This window comes from Pogona vitticeps, chromosome 3 (assembly GCF_051106095.1).
Source record: "Pogona vitticeps strain Pit_001003342236 chromosome 3, PviZW2.1, whole genome shotgun sequence".
NCBI lineage: Eukaryota > Metazoa > Chordata > Lepidosauria > Squamata > Agamidae > Pogona > Pogona vitticeps.
Genome location: NC_135785.1, coordinates 227,087,121 through 227,109,295, shown reverse-complemented (window position 1 = coordinate 227,109,295; position 22,175 = coordinate 227,087,121). Strand labels below are relative to the sequence as shown.

The 22,175-nt window shown below is 40.7% G+C and overlaps 1 protein-coding gene across 7 annotated transcripts in view; it reads right to left on the bottom strand.

Annotated features, from left to right (window-relative positions):
- CBLB (Cbl proto-oncogene B) overlaps positions 1-22,175 on the bottom strand; it is a 94,193-nt gene that overhangs the window by 20,511 nt on the left and 51,507 nt on the right. For all 7 annotated transcript variants that reach the window (XM_072993897.2, XM_020809848.3, XM_078389911.1 and 4 more), the window contains 5 exons: positions 22,088-22,175; positions 19,488-19,619; positions 13,113-13,316; positions 8,937-9,122; positions 671-1,039 (listed from right to left, as the gene is read on the bottom strand). In XM_072993897.2, coding sequence (XP_072849998.2) covers positions 671-1,039; positions 8,937-9,122; positions 13,113-13,316; positions 19,488-19,619; positions 22,088-22,175 — 979 coding nt within the window. The remainder of the gene's footprint in view (positions 1-670; positions 1,040-8,936; positions 9,123-13,112; positions 13,317-19,487; positions 19,620-22,087) is intronic.

Genomic DNA, 22,175 nt, shown 5'->3' with positions numbered 1-22,175 from the left:
CATAGAAACGCATTAAAACGCAATTAATGCGTTCCTATGGGCTTCAAATTCACCGTTCAGCGAAGATCCTCCATAGCACAGCCATTTCTGGTGCCTCTTAAGCGAGGAATCCCTGAAAACAGCGAGCGGACATGTTTTTTTCCCCGGCGGCCATTTTGAAACCGCCGATCAGCTGGCCGAAAATGGTCGCTTTACGATGATCGGTCATCGCAAAGTGAAATTCCCCCATAGGGAACATCGCAGTGATCACTTTTGCGATCGCAAAAAATGTGTCGCAAAGCGATTTCGTCGCTAAACGGCGTGATCGCTATGCGAGGCACCACTATTTATAAAAAATTAAAATTTTTAACAAAGCCATAAACTAGGTGAAGCTGAAACTATTAGCAACAGTAACCACTGTAACAGTTCTATGTTTAAGCATTTTATTTAAGGATGTTCTTCTATTGGACATTTTTAGGGAGTGCAAAATCTTAAGACTGAACTATAAATATAGTACAACTTTCATTAAGAAGAGGAAATGATTCTTGATTATTCACAGCATTTTTATTTTAAGTGTGAAAAGAAAAGGAAACAAAAGGAGAAAGACAGAGATTGATACTAGAGGTAATGGGAAACTGAATCAGACTAGAAAACATATGAAGCTTCACATTTTGCATTACAGGTGTCTTACCTTGGCACCTTCTAAAGGCAAATCGTGGTGTCTGTGCTTCCGCAGAAATATTGGATCAGAACCCATGCGACAATGCCCACCATTCACTTTTGAGCCTGCAGTGAGTCCAGGCTTGGGAGAACTGTCACTTCCTACTATTCGACATCCCACTGTATGATTAGTCCCACATACATCTCTGGGGCACCAGGCTTCAAGTGGCATCGGCTGGTCTCTGGAAGGCACACTTTCAGGGTGATGCATGTGTCTACTTAACCTATTATCCAGTGGAATGGGAGGAGGTCTTTCTGGTGGAGGTGGAGGAGGATCTCGTACAGGTGGTGGTGGTGCAGGAAGAGGCTTATCTTGTTTTCTCATCATACATGGTGATGACTAGATAAACAATATAAATACAACTTTAATTTCAAACAAGCATTGTCATTTAGAACATGAGTTTCCAAAGCATGGCCCGCAGGCCACATCTGGCCCTTTTATCTGGCCCTTCCACCCTTCTGGGCAGTTGTGCATGTGGGCAAGTATGCTTGCAGGTGGGAATGAGTGTGTGTGGGTGGGCGAGTGTATATGCGCATTCCTTCGGACCTCAAATATTGTAAATATATTATGTGGCACTCTGTGTGAAAAGTTTGGAGACCCTTGATCTAGAAGTTCACTTTCAGAAAAAACTAAGGATATTTTTAAAGCATATTTTTTTTACCTGTTACTTTTTTCTTTTTACAACCCTTTTATTTTCCAGTATATTTTAATTCTTTTAATTGTTAAAAAAGATTGTAACAATGATGACTGGAAAATGAAACAGGAAAAAATACCTTTTCCTTCTATACGCACCATATAGTCATCAAAAGATATCCTGAGTATATAACATTTACTGGCAAGAATAAAGCAGTATTTGCTTATGTATCTTCAGAATTCACACACAATTTGCACTTTTGTTAAAATAATCAATATTTTAACAAATTGTTAAAATAAACAATTACACTGAAAGATCAGTTGATTGAAACTTAAGGAATTTTAAATGTAAACAAAATAGGACACATGGTTATGCAGAATTTATTGTGAATTTGTTAGAAATAGCAGGGCATCTATCTTCTAGTATACTGCAACATGTCCACCATTATAGATTAACATCTCCATGTACTATCAAGACCAACAAAACCAAACTTTCACCATCAGTTTAAATGATGGAGTTAATCAAAGTTATGTTAGTTGTAAGGAAGCATTTTATGTACTTCTGTTGCTTAAATGCTTAATATGTTCCCAAGAAAAGCTGGGCCTCTGTTACTGTCCACAACAAGAGGGAAACTCTATCTACTGAAGATGTGCTTCTGCTGTGAAAACCCTACCCCCAATAAAATCACCAGCAATTACAATTAAAATTAGCTTACAAATAGTATTGTGAAGTCTGAAGGGAAAACACTGATAAAGAACATTGTGTGTTATTGCTTGGCATCTGCATACATGCTGGAACACATACACAAGTTTAATAATTAAATTTATGAAGTATGCTGCCAAAATTCAACTAAATATCTAATCGTATTGACTGTATCAATTACAGACCAACAGCATTCTTCAATTAGGGCTGAAGTATTTTACATTGGGTATATTGAAAATGTATTTATTTATTTACTATCCTTCCTGGAAAACATGCACAAACTGTATTTGAGGTTTTCTCTTTAAGTAATTATAATTCCTGAGCTCAAATTCTTCTTAATTATCATGCCATCTATATACAGTAACATCAGTGCTGTATGTAACAGTATGCTGCCAAAATTCAACTAAATATCTAATCGTAACACCTCCCCTCTTTATAAGTTGTTTTGTAGGGGGAAAGCTAAGGTGCTTTTCACCAAAAAACAACCTGGGTAAAATACACAACAACAGTTATACATACCATATAATACTTAGTTATCCTTACACTCTAAGTTAACTATAGCAATTATGCATTTAAACATTTACCATATATATTACATCAATTTACCTTTATTCATACAAACCAAATTCAAAACCAGGTACATTTAACTTTTGTCATCATTATATACACATAGTCCATATTCTTTCGCCGTCTTCAATCTTCAGGTCTTCTTGATAAGGCGTCAGCAACACAGTTCACTGACCCTCTGACCACCTTCACTTCAAAGTCATAGTCCTGTAGATTTAAAGCCCACCTCATAAGTTTGCTATTGTGGGTTTTCATTGTCTTTAACCATTGCAATGGTGAATGGTCAGTACACAGAATAAAATGTCTTCCCCAGATGTAAGGCTTGGCCTTCTGGATCGCGTAGACTATGGCCAAACACTCCTTCTCCACGGTTGCCAAATGTCTCTCACCTTTTTGAAGTTTCCTACTCAGGTAGGACACCGGATGCTGGTCACCATTCTCATCCTCCTGGCACAGAACTGCTCCTACCCCGCTGTTAGACGCATCGGTGTAGATGATGAACTCCCGGTCGAAGTCTGGAGCACGCAGGACAGGATAGTTGATTAACGCCTCCTTCAACCTCTGGAACGCCTCCTCACAGTCGCTGGTCCACGGGATGCGGTCATCAGCCGTCTTCCTCGTCAGATCGGTCAGCGGAGCCGCAATCTCGCTAAACCTCGGGATGAACTTTCTGTAGTAGCCCACCAACCCAAGAAATGATTTGACCTTTTTCTTGGTGTTGGGTCGAGGCCAATCACGAACAGCTTCTATTTTGGCCTCCAGGGGTTTTATCACACCTCCCCCTACCATGTGACCCAAGTATTTTATTTCTGGGCTACCCAGCTGACACTTGCTGGCCTTTACTGTTAGCCCTGCTGCACTTAACCTCTGCAGCACTAACTCCAGGTGTATCAGGTGATCTTCCCAGGTATTACTGAAGATCCCTAGGTCGTCAATGTAGGCCACTGTAAAGTCACTGAGCCCTGCCAAGGTCTGGTCCATCAGCCTTTGGAATGTGGCTGGTGCATTTCTGAGACCAAAGCTCAGGACTCGAAACTCATAGAGACCAAAAGGGCTGCAAAAGGCAGTCTTTTCTTGATCCCTGGGATCAATTCTTAATTGCCAATATCCCTTTACCAGGTCCAATGATGAGATGAACCGACAACCCCCTATGGTTTCAATCAGGTTGTCTAGCCTGGGCATTGGGTAGGCATCAGGAGTGGTTACACGGTTTAATTTCCTGTAATCAACACAAAACCTAATGCTCCCATCAGGCTTGTCCACAAGGACTATCGGAGAGGACCAAGGACTAGAAGAGGGGACGATTATGTTCTCCCTAAGCATCTCGTCCAGCTCCTTCCGCACCTTGTCCCTATAGGGTCCCGTTACTCGGTATGGGGATACTGCCTGCGGGGGTGCATCCCCTGTGTGGATCCGATGCATCACTCCCTTCACTATCCCCGGCTTGTTGGAAAACACCTGTTGATATTTACTAAGCAGCATTTTTAGTTCTTGCTGCTGGTCTTGGGTGAGTGCAGGACTGATCTTTACCTCCTCTGGGTTGTATTTTACTTCCCCTCTACCCTCCCAGAAGGGTAATTCAGCTTCCTCACTCTCAGCTGCTTTTATCGCGAATAAAACCCTCTGTTCCCCTCTGTAGTAGGGTTTTAGGGCATTCACATGAACCACCCTCCTTGCTTGGTTCTCCTCCTGCTCTATTAGGTAGTTCAGGTCTGACATCTTGGAAATGACCCTATATGGTCCTGCCCATTTGAGCTGCAGTTTATTCTCTCTGCAGGGCCTAAGCCAAAGCACTTCCTCCCCTGGGTCAAAGTGCCTCTCTCTAGCTTTGTGGTCATACCATGTTTTCTGTCTGACCTTCTGAGCTTGCAGGCTTTCTGCTGCCAGCTCTAGATTTCTCCTTAGGTCATTCATCAAGGTGTCTATGTATGTCACAACGTCTTGTGGGTCATCCTGGGTGATCTGCTCCCAATCTTGCTTGATCAAATCAAGGGGCCCTTTCACCCCTAAGTGTGCAGCAGACATGTCAGAGTGACCCCTTTGTAAGATCATGGGGCGATACTTTTCAGGTACCACTAGCTGACTCCTGATCCCATCTCCCCCTTTTGAGATATTCCTCAGGGTTTCTCTATATAAAATCCCCTTTTTCTCCAGAAATCTCACTGGGGCTTCAGGTGTTAGCTGGGCGTCAGTCACCTGTTCAAAACACTTTTGGAGAGTGGCGTCTGCCTTTTGCTCCTGTCCAAATCTGCTGTCTGTGGTTAAGGTTTCCACCACAGCTTCTGAACTCCCCTCTGCTTCCGTCTCTGGCTCATCATTACCCCCCTGAACTGTCCCTGTGGTGGCTCGTGAGCGTGTAATCACTAGCACCCGTTTCACATGTTCAGCCAGGTCATTTCCCACGAGTACGGCTGCTGGCAGAGTCGATGAAATCGCTAGCCGCCAATCTCCCCTCCAGCCTTGAAAGTTGACAGGTACCTCTGCTACTGGCAGAGAGATTACCTGCCCCTCAATCCCTGCTACCTTCATGCTCTCATTTGGGATTATAAACTCCCTAGGAATAATATCTAGATGGCACAGGGTTACCTGGGAACAAGTGTCCCGCAGCCCCCTATACTGACGGTCAAGTATTCCTACGTCCACCCCTGCTGTCTCAAACAACTGAGAATCTGTTTTTATCAGCAAGCAGCGCTTTACCTCTATAAGAGGACCATTTTCCTCAGCCTGATCAGCATAGGTAGCTGTTCCAGACTGAGTAGCCATGGCAACAGGCTCCCTCAGTGACACTGAGCCTTGCTCTTTCTGGACACAGAACACAGCTTTTGGCTTGGTCCCACTAGACTCCTGAGGCACCATTCCTTTTAGCTGCTTCAATTTCTCACACTCTGAGATTAGATGACCCTTTCCCTGACAGAAATAACATTTTCTGGTGTATTTTGATTCTCTTTCATCTTGTTTTGGTTTTCCCTCCAAAATCTGAGGTCTTAGTTTCATGTCTGAGGGCTTCCCTTCACCATGGGCCCCTCCCCCTTGCTGGCTTTTCCCTGGTCCCTGAGAGTACTTGCTGTAGGTTTCTTTGGGTTTACCTACAGATTTCCCCTCACCCAAGGGCTTTCTTATTTGGGAAATAAAATCTGCGATCTCGGCGGCTGCTGCCACAGATTTCGGTTTCCTTTCCCTCACCTGGAATTTCAATTCCCCATGCAGGACTGAATAGAACTGTTCCAGTGCTATCAAATCTTTAAGCTGCTCATAGGTCTCTGTTCCCTCCTGCGATAGCCATTTCTCAAGCAGCCTCACCAATTGGGCCCCCACTTGGGTAAAAGTCTGTTCTGGTTTTTTTGTGAGGGACCTGAATCTTTGTCTCAGCTGCTCTGCATTTATCCCATGTCTGGCAAACACCAGTTTCTTAAACTCTGCAAAATCTTTCATCAGTTCCTCAGGCATCTCGGCATAAACCTCAGCCAGGCTACCACTGATTAAAGACCGCATGATGGTCATCTTCTCAGTTTCCCTCACTGAGAAGTCCACAAACGCTCTTTCCACTAAGGAAAAGAACACCTCAGGACAATCTCCCTTGTGGTACACAGGGAATTTCTTCAGGTCAGCTTTAGACAGTTGGCCTCCCTCAGAATCCCTATTATTATTATTGTTCTGGTTCATCAGTTCCAGTTTTCTTAATTCAAACGCCATTCTCTCTCTTTCAAATTGCCGCTGTCTCTCTCTTTCCCTTTCTTCTCTTTCCCTTTCCTCCATTTCAAATTGCCTCATCCTCAGTTCATGCTGTTGGGCTATGAGCAATTTTCTAAGTTCTGGGTTCTGCTCTCCTGTGCTGTCACCCTGCACTGAGCCAAATTCATCCTCAGAACCTTGGTCAATCTGGGGGTCTTTCACTTCACTCATGTCTGCTACTTGGCTTCGAGTCAAGGGCATAATCCCCCCTCAGAACAGGCTGCTTTAAAAAGTCAAGCCTCAAAATAAAATGACCACTTTTTTCCTTTTTGCCTCAGAACCAGCTCTCCCTAGAGATTGCTGCTGTTCTTCAGCACTAACTTGCAACAGTATCGAGTCAGAGCCTACCCCCCTCTGCTGGGCCTCTCAGCTGGCAAGCTAGCTCACTGTTACTACGCAGTTTTGCCTCAGCTTTTTCCCGCCAAAACTAGGCTGCCTCAGAGCACCTTAATCTAAGTCTCCCCAGTTGGCACGTTCTTCTACTAGCGCACCTCCCCGTGAGGTACACCTAGAAGATTACCTACGCGCCTCAGACTGTCCCTGACTAGACCCCCCTTGCTCTGGGCACACTTGCCAAGGCTTTGCTGGACCACTGGACAACTGGACCAGTCGTATCCCACACGCTGGACACCAATCAATGTGACAAACCCAGACCTACTGGGATATGTCACACAGTTACACTAAGCTGCCACCAACCATTCCCTTTAAGAAGTCACACAGACCAGGGATGGATTTTTAAACAATAAAAAGAATAAGGTTTATTTAAACACACACATGGAAAAATAAACAATCAGGTAAATAAGATAAAGTAACGTGGCTTACTTCACTCATACATACACACAGTTTGGTTCACACAGAACCCTTAACTTAAAGCACAGACCCTGAACCTATCAGTTCTGGCTAACCAACAGACACCTGAACCTATCAGGTTGGTACTCTGACACACAGTAGTACCCTGTCTGACACACAGACTCCCACAACAGCTTCTTCTTCCCAGCTGCTGCTTCGTCACATCCCAGTGTCTCACAGTGTCTCTCTCCCTCACCACACAGGCATCACATATTTATACAGTACAGCCCCTCCTCCTGATGTCCCGCCTTCCACTCCCCATAGGATGGAACTTTCCCTCCAAACCCATGACAGACAGGTAACATCAGTGCTGTATGTAACAGTATGCTGCCAAAATTCAACTAAATATCTAATCGTATTGACTGTATCAATTACAGACCAACAGCATTCTTCAATTAGGGCTGAAGTATTTTACATTGGGTATATTGAAAATGTATTTATTTATTTACTATCCTTCCTGGAAAACATGCACAAACTGTATTTGAGGTTTTCTCTTTAAGTAATTATAATTCCTGAGCTCAAATTCTTCTTAATTATCATGCCATCTATATACAATGTACACCTGGAGCACCTGAAAAGGGGAAACATTTTGAAACTTACTGGTTTTGGTATATCACAATCATAAACAGTGACTTTATTTGGATATTCAGGCAATGTGTATAAAAGTGGGATTTCTACTGCTTTAAAATGACAGCCTAGAAGTCAATGAGGATTTAGCAAGTCAACTCATTTGCTACTTTAGCACAGTAAACTGCAGTTAGAGTAAGGCCATTTCAATAAATAGAATAGATGGATTATGCATGCTCACAATATGGGAGAAACCAAAGCAGAAGAATGAGCTTTGCAAAATATAGTATTATCCCTTGTGGTCTTCTTGGAAATTACTTCTGTGCATTTTAAATGAGTCATGCACAGTTCGGACTCAGATTACATTATAGGTTATTTGTACAGTGGTGCCTCGCAAGACGAATTTAATTCATTCCCCGGTTAATGTTGTCTTGCAAAAAGTTCATCTTGCAAAATGAGCTTTCCCATAGGAATGTATTGAAATCTAATTAATGCGTTCCTATGGCCAAAAAATGTCAGAATAAAATTAAATTTGGCTTACAAAGGGTTTATTAAGTGCTCTTTAAAGCCATACATATTGTGCAGATGATTTAAAAAATTTCAATCAAAAAACTTCAACTTTTTAAACATAGAAAAACATTTAAAAATCAGCAAACATGAGGCAGGAACAAAAAACAGAAAGCATTTGTCTTGCAAAGCACGGCCGTAGGAACATTTGCCTTGCGAGTCATCAACCCCATTGCCAAAACCATTTGTCTTGCGAGTTTTTTGTCCTGTGAGGCATTTGTCTTGCGAGGCACCATTGTATCTGGTCTGCATTGTTTCGTTCATGAATTGCTTGAATTGCCCAGGGGTCTCCAAACTTTTCAGAGTGAGGGCCACAACATATATGCACCAGATTTTTGAGGGCCAAAGCACGCACATGTGTGCACCCGCCTGCACTCCCACACGTGCCTGCCCACCAGACCAGATAAAAATGCAAGGTGGGCCGGATGTAGCCTGCGGGCTGTAGTTTGGAGACCCCTGTGTTATACTGTAGTTATAATAGTAGTTTGAAAGAATGATTAGTGCAAAAAGTGAGTGTGAGATGCTCTTGGTTTGCTCAAAGACCACACTTTGGATCTCCCCTACTTTCTGTGAAGAGAATATTTAGAAAATTAGAAGCCATTGATAAACAGGATATACCTTTGGTGAGCTAGCAGGACTGGCACAAGGGGATCGAGCAACTCCCTTCTGAATTAGATCTAGTCGAGGAGGCACTGGTGGGAGGCTAAGGTGAGATCCTTGCAGGGCATCAGGAAGTGGTTTTCTTCTTTGAGCAAGTGGAGAAGATCCTGGGGATGTCACAGGAGAATTCTTTCTTTCATTACACTGGAACATAAACATACATTAGATATAAATAGCAAATACATATTTTTATTGCTTATTAATCAGCTCTCGACAGTTATACTGGCCATTTATTTCTCCAAAGACATTTATGAATTTATAGCTATATTTTGTATTTTCATAGGGATTTTAGGCACCTTGAAGGGAAGTCATTCTATAAAATAGCTAGAAGAAACCCAAAATATTGAATATATAACCTGCTGATACTAGTGGAACTTTTATGCAAGTGTGCTTAGGATTCCAGATCTAAAACTGGTTAAGATTAGTCTTCAGTAGTCCTTTTTTCCACTGTGAAGGTGACAGCCACTTTTGTTTTATTTTTGGGATGAATTTATCTCTGGAGTTGAAGATACCCACTCAAAACACTCCCTATGACTAGTTATAGCATGGGTGTAGATACACTCAGTAGTAATTTGCTGCCAGAAGAGATCTGTCACTAACATGGTAATAGGTCAGCAAGAGCTACCTACAGAAATAGGGCATGTATATAAGCACTTGAACCCCTGTTCTACAACAATTCTTTAACATATAACAGGCAAAATACTGCAAGCATTAGGAAGAAAGTAATGAGGCTCACATCAAAATCTCAAAGTGACCTACGGAAAGAATATGCTTAAGGTCCTTTAATCCTGATGTGCTGATTTGTCTTCACTAAAAAGGCTGTTTATGACAAATATCCATTCTCAGTCTTGTGAGTTTCCAAAATTATTTTGAGAACAGTGTAAACTATTTTTGGTCAAATGAGAGCATATAAGTAAATTATATGACTGCAAATAGTAAGAGAGCTTCTCACATTCAGGGGTAGAAAAGCATGTTTATCAAACATTAATTTCCCTCTGTATGATAAATTCATACTATTCATAGCACTTCCCATGAAAGCTTCCTGTAGCAATAAATTCTCCTTCCCCTAAAGGTAACAATTATCTTTTAACAATCAATCAAAAGTTTGTTCATGACTATTTCTATAATTTGGAACATTTTAACTATTTTATATGGCTTCATGTTTTTTGTTTTGTTTTTAAACTTCCAAGTATTAGTTCACCATTAACTCAGGCTTATTTCCCAGAAAATAATTCAGACTGTCACATGCACTTTCAGCTCTTGTTTAATTCAATTAACAGTTTAATATTCTAATTTGTGCTCAAATATGTTTAAAACACATTTATAATCCAGTCAAAGAACTTATTCAATGGGAGAAATGACTACAAAAGGCAAAAGCAAACCAAAAAGAAAAAGGACCAAAAAAAACCCCACCCTAGTATAAATGACTCCTTATCCATGGTGTCCGTATCCACTGATACACTTACCCATGGTCTGAAAATATTTAAAATATTAAAAGAAAAAATCCAGAAAAAAACCTATTTTCACATGTATTGCCAGACCCAGCCACTAGAGAGAGCCAGAAATCGTGCTATGAATACTTGTTAGTGAAGAATACATAGCATGGTATCTGGCTCCCTCTAGTTGCCAATTCTGGCATTTGAAAAATATTTTTTCAATTTTTTTCCTTTTTCCTTGCTATATATAAAATATAGTGTTTGCTATTATCCACGGCTTTCAATATCCATGGGTAGCATGGAACCAATCCCCAGCACGTATAGGGGTCCTACTGTAATGGTTTTGACTAACTAAATTTAGGCTCTCAGACAAGAGCAAAAAGAAAGTGTTTTAAATAGACAGATATCCAATATAGTTTGAGGATCCTAGATGTAAATAAAAGGACCAGAAGCAAGATGGAAGAATAACTATGAGCGAAAACGGACATCGGAAAGAGCTTCAAAAGCAGGAAAACGGAGATCAAAGAGCCCTTTCCGATGTCCGTTTTCGCTCATTTAAAAGTGCCTTACAATGTTTGGAACAGGTTTTAAATGCTTGCAATCGTTAGCCCACCTCCTGAACGCTATGCAGACTTAATTTGGTGTTGTTCTGAGTCGTCCTTAATTTTTGGTGATTTTTTGAATTTTCTCTCATTGGAATGCATTGAACTTTCCGTCCAATGAATTCCAATGAGAGAAAATTCAGAAAATCACTAAAAATTAAGGACGACTCAGAACAACACCAAATTAAGTTTGCATAGGGTTCAGGAGGTGGGCTAACGATTGCAAGCATTTAAAACATGTTCCAAACATTGTAAGACCCTTAAAAATGAGCGAAAACGGAAGAGCTTCAAAAGCACTGAAGCTGGCTTCAGTGCTTTTGAAGTCCTTTCCGATGTCCCTATTCGCTCATTTTTAAGTGTCTTACAATGTTTGGAACATGTTTTAAATGCTTGGATTCCATAGTGCACCTTGTGAAACACGTGCAGACTTAATTTGGTGTTGTTCTGAGTCTTCGTTAATTTTTGGTGATTTTTTGTTTTCCCTATTTAAATGCATTGAACTGTCCATTCAATTGATTTAAATGGGGAAAATAAAAAAAACACCGAAAATTAATGAAGACTCAGAACAAAACCAAATTAAGTCTGCACGTGTTTCACAAGGTGCACTATGGAATCCAAGCATTTAAAACAGGTTTCAAACATTTTAAGACACTTTTAAATGAGCAAAAAGGGACATCGTTAAGTGAAATTCCCCCATAGAGAACATCGTTAAACAATGGGGGAAATTCCTCAAAAAAACCCATCGCTGTGTGAATTCATCGTTGTATGAAGCAATCGCTGTGCGAGGCACCACTGTAGTTAAATCAATCTGGATGACTTTAAAAGGACATCAAGCAAATCCATGAAAAAACAGGCTCTAAATGCCTATTAAAAATGCAAAAACGGGAGATTATTGAAACAGAAGACACATATTTCTGTCTGCTAATATACCTGTGTTGTCTTTTATACAGTTTTATAGCCTTCCAATGGTCTTGGTGGTGCCAAAGTCCCATTTTCAAGGTGGCTCGCAGCTCAGGAACTATAGCCGCTGAAAATTAGCAGTGCAATCCATGCTAAAAACTGGTGTTGCAGCTTTCCAGCTGCTTTTCTAGTTTCACCATGGCTATTTAATTATTCATGTGATTTTATTTTAACTTTAGCAGTAAACATTATTTACTGGTTTTGTATAAAATTGCAGTTCCGTGCCTTAATTGTATGAGAAAGCCTTCATACATTTACTTCCTGATTTCCTTCAGTATGACTTGAAAAGTGTTTTGTGATTTCTTATTATACAGTACGTATGTCTTGATATTCAGGTAATGTTTAGGCATCAAATAATCCCAGCTCTACAGCCCTTAACCAATAAGACATGTAACAAGAAATAATAAACTGCCCAATTAACACAGAAGGAAGTCATATACTTGGAAGTAATTACGCCAACTGAAGACTTCAGTTGAGTTATTCAGTTACATCAATTAATGTTCAGAGCTGTGATTGTATATTTATAAAAAGTTGTAAACAATGTTTACTTACTAAAAATGTTAAAAGAGAAATTAAACAACTGTTACATGGCCAGGAAGGCTGCTGGGTGGCCAATGCCAGAGATTTTCAACAGCTTTTTCAAAAAATGATTATTTCTGGTGTGTCCCGGGGAGAATATGATGTCCATTCGGCTTTAATAAAGCAACAGACTGAAACATGTTAGGAATTTTAACAACAAATATACAGCTTCATGAGGCATGTATCTCCTATATGTGCTGTCAGCGGCTACCATGCATAACAGCTCTATATTGTCTTCAGTGTCAGATGCAATATGCTTCCAAATACCATTTGCAAAAGAGCACGAGCAGGACGATGTTGGCTGCGATCAAACAGGATGTTGATTATATAGGCCTTTGGTCTGATCAAGCATGTGTAGTTTCACATAAGGTAAATCTTCTTAAAGAAGACTCACTGTGTTACAGAGAAGATGAGTCATGGTAGTTTTTATCTATGTTCTCCAAAGAGAAAAAGAGTTATGTCTGAAATTATATTCCAGAGCATGTAAATTCAGAACTAAAATCACTCCTATTCAGACATGGGCATAATGATGTCACCTTTAGAAACAAGATCTATACCTTTCGTACAGAAGCCAATTGATTCATCATCAAGGACTCTTCTCTGTCATCATCATCATCCAAATCGAGCAGGGGTAAACTAAAATTATCCATAATGCTACAGCACCTCGTGTTTTCATCCCTGGGGTCAAAGGGGTCAACAATTATGGGTTCAGTTCCTTTGATTTCACAACGACAGAAAGGACATCCCTGACCATCAGACTCCTGTATGTGGGGAAAAAAAAGGATTTTAAACTACCAAATTCAATGTTATTTTTATATATATTTGGCAGAACAGTATACTTAACAGCAAGTACTCCAGGAAACCAAAACTCCAAACCAAAACTTGACCAAACTCCAGGAGGCAGTGGAAAACAGGAGGGCCTGGCATGTTCTGGTCCATGGGCTCACAAAGAGTCGGACATCTTAACGACTAAACAACAACTCCAGGAAAACTCCAATGAGTTAAACAGAATTTTACCACTTTTTTTTTAAAAAAAAAACCTATGCAATCATTAAAATTTAAAATGTAAGAAAAACCATTTGAATATCTGTTTTATTAAAACACAGAATTATATTATCTTGCTTTCCATATCTCATCTGTCTGTTGCTTGATTTCTTAGAGATAATCAGTGAATAAGTACACAGACAGGACCTATTTCTGATAAGGAAAACTCCAAGAAATTAAATCAAGAGCTTTTCTTATCAATAGATTTCCACAAGCAACTCTAAGTAATTCAAAAGATCATATTCTCCTATTATGCACATGTACATCAGTTGTATTATGCCACAAAAATTGTTACAGGAGATAAATAGATTTGGCCTGCCCATTGGAATTTTATTTGATTGAGCTAGACGTTTTTTGTTTGTTTGTTTTTTCACCATTTGTCCAAGAAAGTCAAATACCTCACTTACCTTGAAAGACCTATTAGGTCACTATGAGTCATTTCTGACTTTACAGTATGTAACACCAACAGGGCTAGCTCAGGTAGTATTTTTCTGCACCTTGCACAAGTGGCTGATTCTGTTTATATATAATTTTTAATAAAGAAAGGTTTGGGTTGTGAAATGTACTGGGTCTTCTTTAAAACTCCTTGACCATAGTTATACAGTGGTGCCTCGCATAGAGATTGCTTTGTGTAACGATGAAATCGCTTTGCGATGAAGATTTTGCAATCGCTTTTGCGATTGCTTTGTGATGTTCCCTATAGGGGAATTTCGCATTGCGATGATCGGTTCCCTCCTTGGGGAACCGATCATGGCAAAGCAATGCTTTTTAAACAGCTGAAAGGCACCACACACTAACCCCCCAGAGCTCCTGCATAAATAGGGGACGGTGGGAGGGGGGAGCGGGGGTGCTCCAGATTGGCGCCTCAGGAGGAGGGAGGGAAGGAGGGGAGAAGGGCCTGGCCCTGATCCCCGCGCACACCCCTGGGGCGCCGAGGCAGAGAGCCGTCGCGGCAGGAGGCACTGCAAAGGAGGTGTCCGCCTGGGACCGGGATCAGGGCGGGAGTGGCTGGACTGGGGGCGGCGGCGTGCCAGAGACCCCATCCTCACCCTATCTGCGCCCCGCCAAGGAGACCGGGCGTCTGGCGTTGGCTGGCTGGTAGTGGGTGGCATGCCCCTTGCCGCCCTGGGCGGCTGCCTGCCTCCGAGCCCTCTTCACACCGCTCACCCTCCAAGGAGGCCGGGTGTCATCCCGGGCTGGCTGGTGGTCAGGTGGCGCGCCTCTTCCCGCACCGGGCGGCTGCCTGCCTCCGAGCCCTCCTCCCACCGCTCGCCGTCCAAGGAGGCCGGCCATCATCCCGGGCTGGCTGGCGATCAGTGGTTGGCGCGCCCCTTGCTGCCCCGGGTGGCTGCCTGCTTCCAAGCCCTCCTCTCACCGCTCGCCATCCAAGGAGGCCGGGCGTCTCCTGGGCTGGCTGGCTGCCAGTGGGTGGTGCGCCCCTTGCCACCCCGGGTGGCTGCCCACCTCCAAGCCCTCCTCCCACCGCTTGCCGTCCAAGGAAGCCGGACTTCGTCTCGGGCTGGCTAGCTCCGAGCCCTCGCTCGTCGGAGAAAGACCCTCTGGCCTGCCCATCTGCGCCCCGGGACAGTGCTGCCAAGGAGGCCGGGCGTCATCCGGGGCTGGCTGTGGGGGAACCGATCATCACAAAGCAATGCTTTTTAACAGCTGATCAGTAGTTTCAAAATGGCCGCCTGCTGTTTTCTGGGATGGATTCCTCGTTTAACAGGGAGCGAAAATGGCCGCACTATGGAGGATCTTCACTGAACGGTGAGTTTAAGCCCATAGGAATGCATTAATCATGTTTTAATGCGTTTCTATGGGCTTTTTATTTTCACATTGCGATGTTTTCGTTTAGGAGCGATTTCGCTGGAACGAATTAACGCCGCAATGTGAGGCACCACTGTATATATATTTCCTATGTCTTTTTTCTCATTGATTCATTTATATTTATTTATTAAATTTATGCCATGCCCATCTAGACCAAAGTCTACTCTGGGCAGCTAAGAATAATAGAATAAAAACAATAAAAAAAAACAGCAGTAACATAGTTCAAGTTAGGAAAAAATATTCAAGTGATGACAGGAGGGAAAGCCTGCCTAAAGAGCCAGGTCTTAAGTTTGCTCTTAAAAACACCCAGCGAGGGAGCCAGACAGATCTCTGGGGGCAGACTGTTCCAAACACAAGGAGGCACTGCCGAGAAGACCCAGTTTCTTATTCTTTCTTTGCGGGCCTTCCTCAGCATTAGGCCCATCAGCCACCCTTCCTGGCTAGAACGAGTGATTTGGGTAGATGTAGGTGGGAGGAGGCGTTGCGTTAGATATTGAGGTCCTAGACCATCTAGGGCTTTATATTTCATCCTTAACACTTTGAAATCAATGCGAAAACGAACAGGCAGCCAATGCAAGGGAGCCAGAGTGGGGGAGATATGTTGATGTTTTCTCACCCCAGTAAGAAGTCTGCACCATTTGAAGCTTCTGCATCAATCGCAAAGTTAGCCCCACGTAGTGCGTGTTATAGTAGTCTAGTCTCGAGACTACAAGCGCATGGACCAGAGTGGTGAGTGCCCCAACATCAAGATAGGGATGCAGCTGGGCAATCTGCCACAGATGGAAATAGACAGAGCAGACCACTGATGCCACCTGGGTTTCCATGGTGAATGCTGTATCCAGATGTACTCCCAAGTTGCGAACCTCACTCTTTGTGGTGAGAGTCACTCCCCGAAAAGAGTTTCCCAAACCACCGATGGAGGGGCCACCCACCCTCAGAACCTCCATCTTGTCCAGGTTCAGCCTCAATCCATTCTCCTGCATCCTCTGCAGCACAGCTTCCAAGCAGCGCTGAAGGGATGGAATGGTATCCACTGTGGTTGGAGAAAAGGAGATGTAGAGCTGGCTGTCATCAGCATATTGATGGCAGAAGCCCCTCCCCGTGAGTACGTAAGTCATGCAGTACCATAAAAAAATTGTCATGAAAGTTGGCATAGATTTATTGCCATCCATTGATGGTACGTTGATTGGTTCTCTGAGGTCACTATGAACTCTGGTGCTTCTTTGGGTATTACTTGGCTTAAAGCAGGATATTACCCCTTGCTCTTGAATACAGTTCATGCACCTGTTCAAGCCATCAAATAAGATATGTAGATGATATATTATCCCAATCTATTAATTTAATACGTTTACACAGGGTGAGGCAAAAAAAAAATCCCTGCCCAGATTACGCTTAGTTATTGGTTCGATGCTAGTGAAATGCTGTAGGTCATGGGGGGGGGATCTTTCAGTAGATCAGAACCCCTGAACCCCATTTTAATCTTTTTCATGTTTTAATCTTTTAATTTTATTTTAAATCATATATTGTTTAATTTGTCTTTTAATATTTGACTTCTTGTGTTTTTTAATGGTGTGACTTTTAATATTGTGAGCCGCTTTGGATCTCTTGTTGGGAGAAATGTGGCAGATAAATAAAACTAACATCATCATCAACAACAGGAAAACCAGGAGGGAGTGCATGACATCTTCGTGAGCAAAGAAGAATTTTTACTACTATCCCTCATAGAAAGCTGTGAAAAGGCCTATAGTGAGATTATCTCAGTGGCTCTTCCTCCAGTAAGTTTTCAATAGTCCCCTCTGTCTGCTTACAGAACCTAGCTGTAGCACCACTTGCCACTGGTGGTTTTGTCTTAAAACTCATGATCAAACAAACATGAAAAGAAGGAGGAAAGAGCACCATACTCTTAACTACTAATAAGCATCTGGCATTATTGATCCTTGTGCCCAATCATTACCAGAAGATGGGTATCTGACGGAATAAAACAATGGTGAAAAAAATCAACAGTAAATCAATGGTGGGCTTTTCTTGATGTTGGATTCCTAAGGATGTTCAAGCAATCTGTACCTTGTGGCTCTGAAGAAGTGCACCCTTATTTTCCGAGACACACTTGCTTAGAACTTTCGAGTTGTCTGGCTGTGGCATTAAATCTCAAAAGACTAGCACTTTTTGCTTAGAAAGCACATCACTCTACAATGAGATAGCGATTGTGAGAAGTTAGTCTATCCACGCCTTCAGGATTCTGCATGCTGACTGAAATTTGCATTTAGCTAGAACAGGCACCAGATTAGGTGATAATTTAGAAATGGAGGAACAGCACTGAGATTTTCTATATCAGTTAATTAATGTTTGGGACAATCTAAGTTCAGACATTTACTTGAGGCTTAACACCAGGAACATTTTCCCTCATGATATTAGGTTTTATTTACACACTTGTAACAGCTCTTTTTCAGAAATGGCAAACATTAAGCTTTTCATATGACTGCAGGCCTTCTTAATATGAGCTATGAAATGAGGGCAGAAGTATAGTCTATACTTTTCACAAATTAGTTGCATCACTTGCCACAAGACATGTTACATGATATTTTAAAAAATCCACAAGAATAACCCTTCACTATCCATGGCATGGCAATATCTTTATTGGGATCACCAAGATATCACAAAGTAAATAAGCTTTTGTCTTCTCTCGGGTCACTATTTTCTAACAATTTTATAACAAAGAAAGTACTGCCCAACTGTGAGTTTTGATATATAAATTTTTTGTCATTTGCTAGAGGCAGGCACAGACTAAAAGATACAGTTGCAATTTGCAAAACTGTCAACTTATTGTTAGATTTTCATTTGGGCTTTTAAAAATACTGTTTCTATATAAATCAATGCAGAAAAATACTCAAAATATATGAACATGATACAATGTAACTCTCATTCTATGCATTCAGGATTAGTTATGTCTACCTATGTAAAAGTTCAATGGCTCATTATGGTCTCTTAACAACAACAATGTGACATCAAGTCCATTCTGACATATGGTCACCCTTTCTGGGGTTTTCTAGATACAGAGCAGTCAAAAGTAGTACCATCTTTTGGGGACATTTTGGGACTTTATAGCTCATCCAAGGCTATACTGTATAGTCTGGCTCCTTTCCTTGGAGAATCGAAGTAGTAATCTTAGACTCTGCAGCCAGATACCTAACTCTTGGAGCAATAGACACCTTGATACATTCTTATTTCAGTGTTCATACGTATCTTGCTTTTCCTTCCAAAATAAAAGCCAAAAGAAGCTTTATTTTAACAAAGAAAATAAGTAGATTGACCTTCAATATAAAATGTTAAGAAACACGTGTTTTGTATTCACTAAAGATTTGAGTAGTTTGTTTTATTAACAAACACAGATGTTTCACTATGAAAAAAAAGCCATGGCAATCTCTCCTTAGGCATGTTTAATGAGCCATTATGACAGCAATTAAACTCTAACCACTGGCAAGTAACAACTAACACTGCTATAGCATTTTTCCTTCACCCACTCATTAATTATACAGGAGTTATATTTGCAATGAAGTTTGATTAAATAGTAAATGTGACTGCTAATGAAAGAAAAGCCCCAATGCTCCATTTTCCATTAGAGTCTACTTGCTAAGAATTTATCTAGAAACAGAAGATTTTTGTATTTTGCTTTGGCCAGATTCTTTATCGCCACTGGTACTCAAGAGGTACACTATCTCAACAAACTGCTATGAAATTAAAATCTACACTTTTAACATCACTACTTGTTTTTACAGCTGCTTCAGCAAATGTCCCAACAGAATATTCAGTCCTTATTGGTGAAAGGAGGGAGACAAAGGTTTAAATTTAATCTCCATGATTACTACAATACTTCCCAGCATACAAAGTACTCAACTCTTCAGATTCTAATAGGCAATTAAAAGGAGAGATGTCACAAAGCAATGTCAGAAAGAAAATCTAAGACTGGAGTAATCAATTAGCTTGATCTGGAATTTTACTGCTGGGTAATTAAAATAACCCACATATGTATTTTATCTTAAAAGAAAAAAGAAAAACCTTACCTGCCATGCTGTAAGGCAAGATGTGCACATAAGATGCCCACAAGGCTCAATCTTCACATCTTTATCATTTTCTGCACAAATTTTACAAAGCTGAAATGTGGAGCCCATTTCACAATACAATTCATATTGTTCCTGAAAAAGAGACTACCTTAGGTAAGTAGTTCTTCAGAGTAGTCACAAAATAATGAAGTTGGAAGGGTCCTATGAGGCCATTGTCCAACTCCCTGTTCAATGCAGGAATCCAAATCAAATATATCCAACATAATGGTTTTTAAATGCTTTTATCATTGGAGCACTTGCCACATCCCAAGGAAACTGATTCCACGTATTGCTTTAACATTTGGAGGGTTTTTCCTGCTATTCAGCTGAAATCTGGCTTCCTGTAACTCAAGCCCATTATTACATGTACTGCACTCTGGCACGAAGAGATCATGTTCCTCTTCTATATGACAAGCTTTCAAGTATTTGAAGAGTGCTGTCATATCTACCCTCATTCTTCTTTTCTCAAGGCTAAACATGTCCAGAACCTTCAGTCCTCACAAGCCCTGGTTCCCAGTCCCTGTTGCCTTCCTTTCCAATTGTTCCAATTTGTCTGCATCCTTCTTAAGTGTGATGTCCAGAACTGGATACAGTACTTAAGATGAGGCTAAGTTTAAAGAAGAGTCAGAATGGACTTACAATCCACCTTACACTTTCTAAACAACATAGTTTGCTCTGATGACAATGGGCAAATGATGTTCCAATAAACCACTGAGAACTATTTTGTTCCAGTCAATGTAATATATTAGCAAAAAGTCTTTTGCCATTTTTCAGAACACTATGATATAGCAAAGCTGAAGTATCAGTTTCTGGTTGTTAGTGGACTGGCTCAATTTAGGGGAAACTGACATTTCATCCATGGTATTGGGAGGCAATGAACAACCCTATTCCACAGGCATACATTATGTTTGAACCCTGTCCCCCAATACACTCAGAATTGTCATTTGTGTCAGAAAATATTCAACCATTCTCTCAACACAAGTGCTTTTAATCTTGTTCATAAGAGTTAACTGCAGAACCTTGACACTTCAAAAACAAATGAATCAATTGTGTCAATAGGTTCCATGGACAAGACAGTTCATCAAATGAAGGAAGTGTTATCCTCAATTAGATACACACAGACATAGATGTGCACACACACAAAGAATGGCAGTAAGGTCAAATGAAAAGCAGAAAGTGAACATGAACATCCAACTACTCTGCTTACAATCCCCACCACCATTCAACCGCATGTTTATACCTTTCAAGTCCAGAAATCCAAGAATGCTTATACCACACTACATGTGTTAATCATTAAGATGAAACAAAATCTCGTTGCTGTTTTGCTGCAACAAAATGATCACAACTATTCCTCTGGAATATCACAAATATTTTGCTTTCCTTACCTCTTTAAATTAGTTGTTTTGGTTTTTTTTTTTTCTTTTAATACAAGCTAAATGGCATGGGGTGAGTGGGGAAAAATAGCACAGCTACAGGCTGCTACTGTCTAAGGTAATTTTCTTTGGAATTTTTCCCTTACTTTTTTTTTTTTTAAATCTAAGATTGATTGCTATCAAGAAGGAAACAAACGGTGATATCCCCAATCTTAAATCCCTTTAATATTTTCTTCTGCCTATGTTTGGGAAGAGGTACAACACTTTTCTCACATAATAAGCCTCATCTCATTGAAGTGTCTAATAATGACAATGAAATTTAAACTAAGTTATCTTTTAATGAGAGCTAAATGAACTGACAGTTGCTGATTAACAGTATGTTAGAATAATATTTCAAAAGCGGTTAACACAGGAAACAAAACTAGTGGCAAGATTCCCAAGAGACCTTGAATTGACATCTTAACAAAAGGAGTGCTTTATTTGTTTCTTTTAATTTTTCTTTCAATTTCTTTCAGTTTTTCAAGGCAAAGCAAGGTTCAGGCTCCATGAAGAAACCCAGCTCCACGTCGCTCTAATGGAAACCAGAATGGCATTAACATTTGAACATTCAGACTCATCTATATTTGAACCTTCTCTCATGTATCCTACTTTTTCTCCCAAAATTTACATTTTTTGTCTTTATAGTCTGATAAGAATTCCACTGGGAAAAATATACATACCCTGTTTCCCTGAAAATAAGTCTTAACCTGAAAATAAGCCCTAGTATGATTTGTTAGGATGCTCATAATATAAGCCCTACCCCAAAAATAAGCCCCAATTAAGTGAAACCCTGCCTTCTACCATTGTGAAGAAGATACACGAAAAAAAAAACATACCCTGAAAATAAGCCCTAATGCTTTTTTGGAGCAAAAATTAATATAAGACCTTGTCTTATTTTTGGGGAAACACGGTAATAAACCAAACACTTAAGATCCTGAAGCTTTTTTCAAAGTGCAGTTCTCAAAGGCTCTTCCCTCTCGTTTATCTTTGTCAATGTGGCTAATGGACTGAATAGACTTGATGCTGAATATTCCTTAAGAGCAAATGGATTTAATAAATACCTTATCGAAAACTTAGTATGAGTATCTATTATTCAATGTTTACTGACTAATGCTTTCACTTGCAAGGAATAGATAATATGCAACTTACTTGTGTAACTTTTATGTGATCATGTGGGGTGGGTTCACAAAGTCCTGTCAAATCAGGATTATAACTCCGTCCATCTGGGTAAAGATAG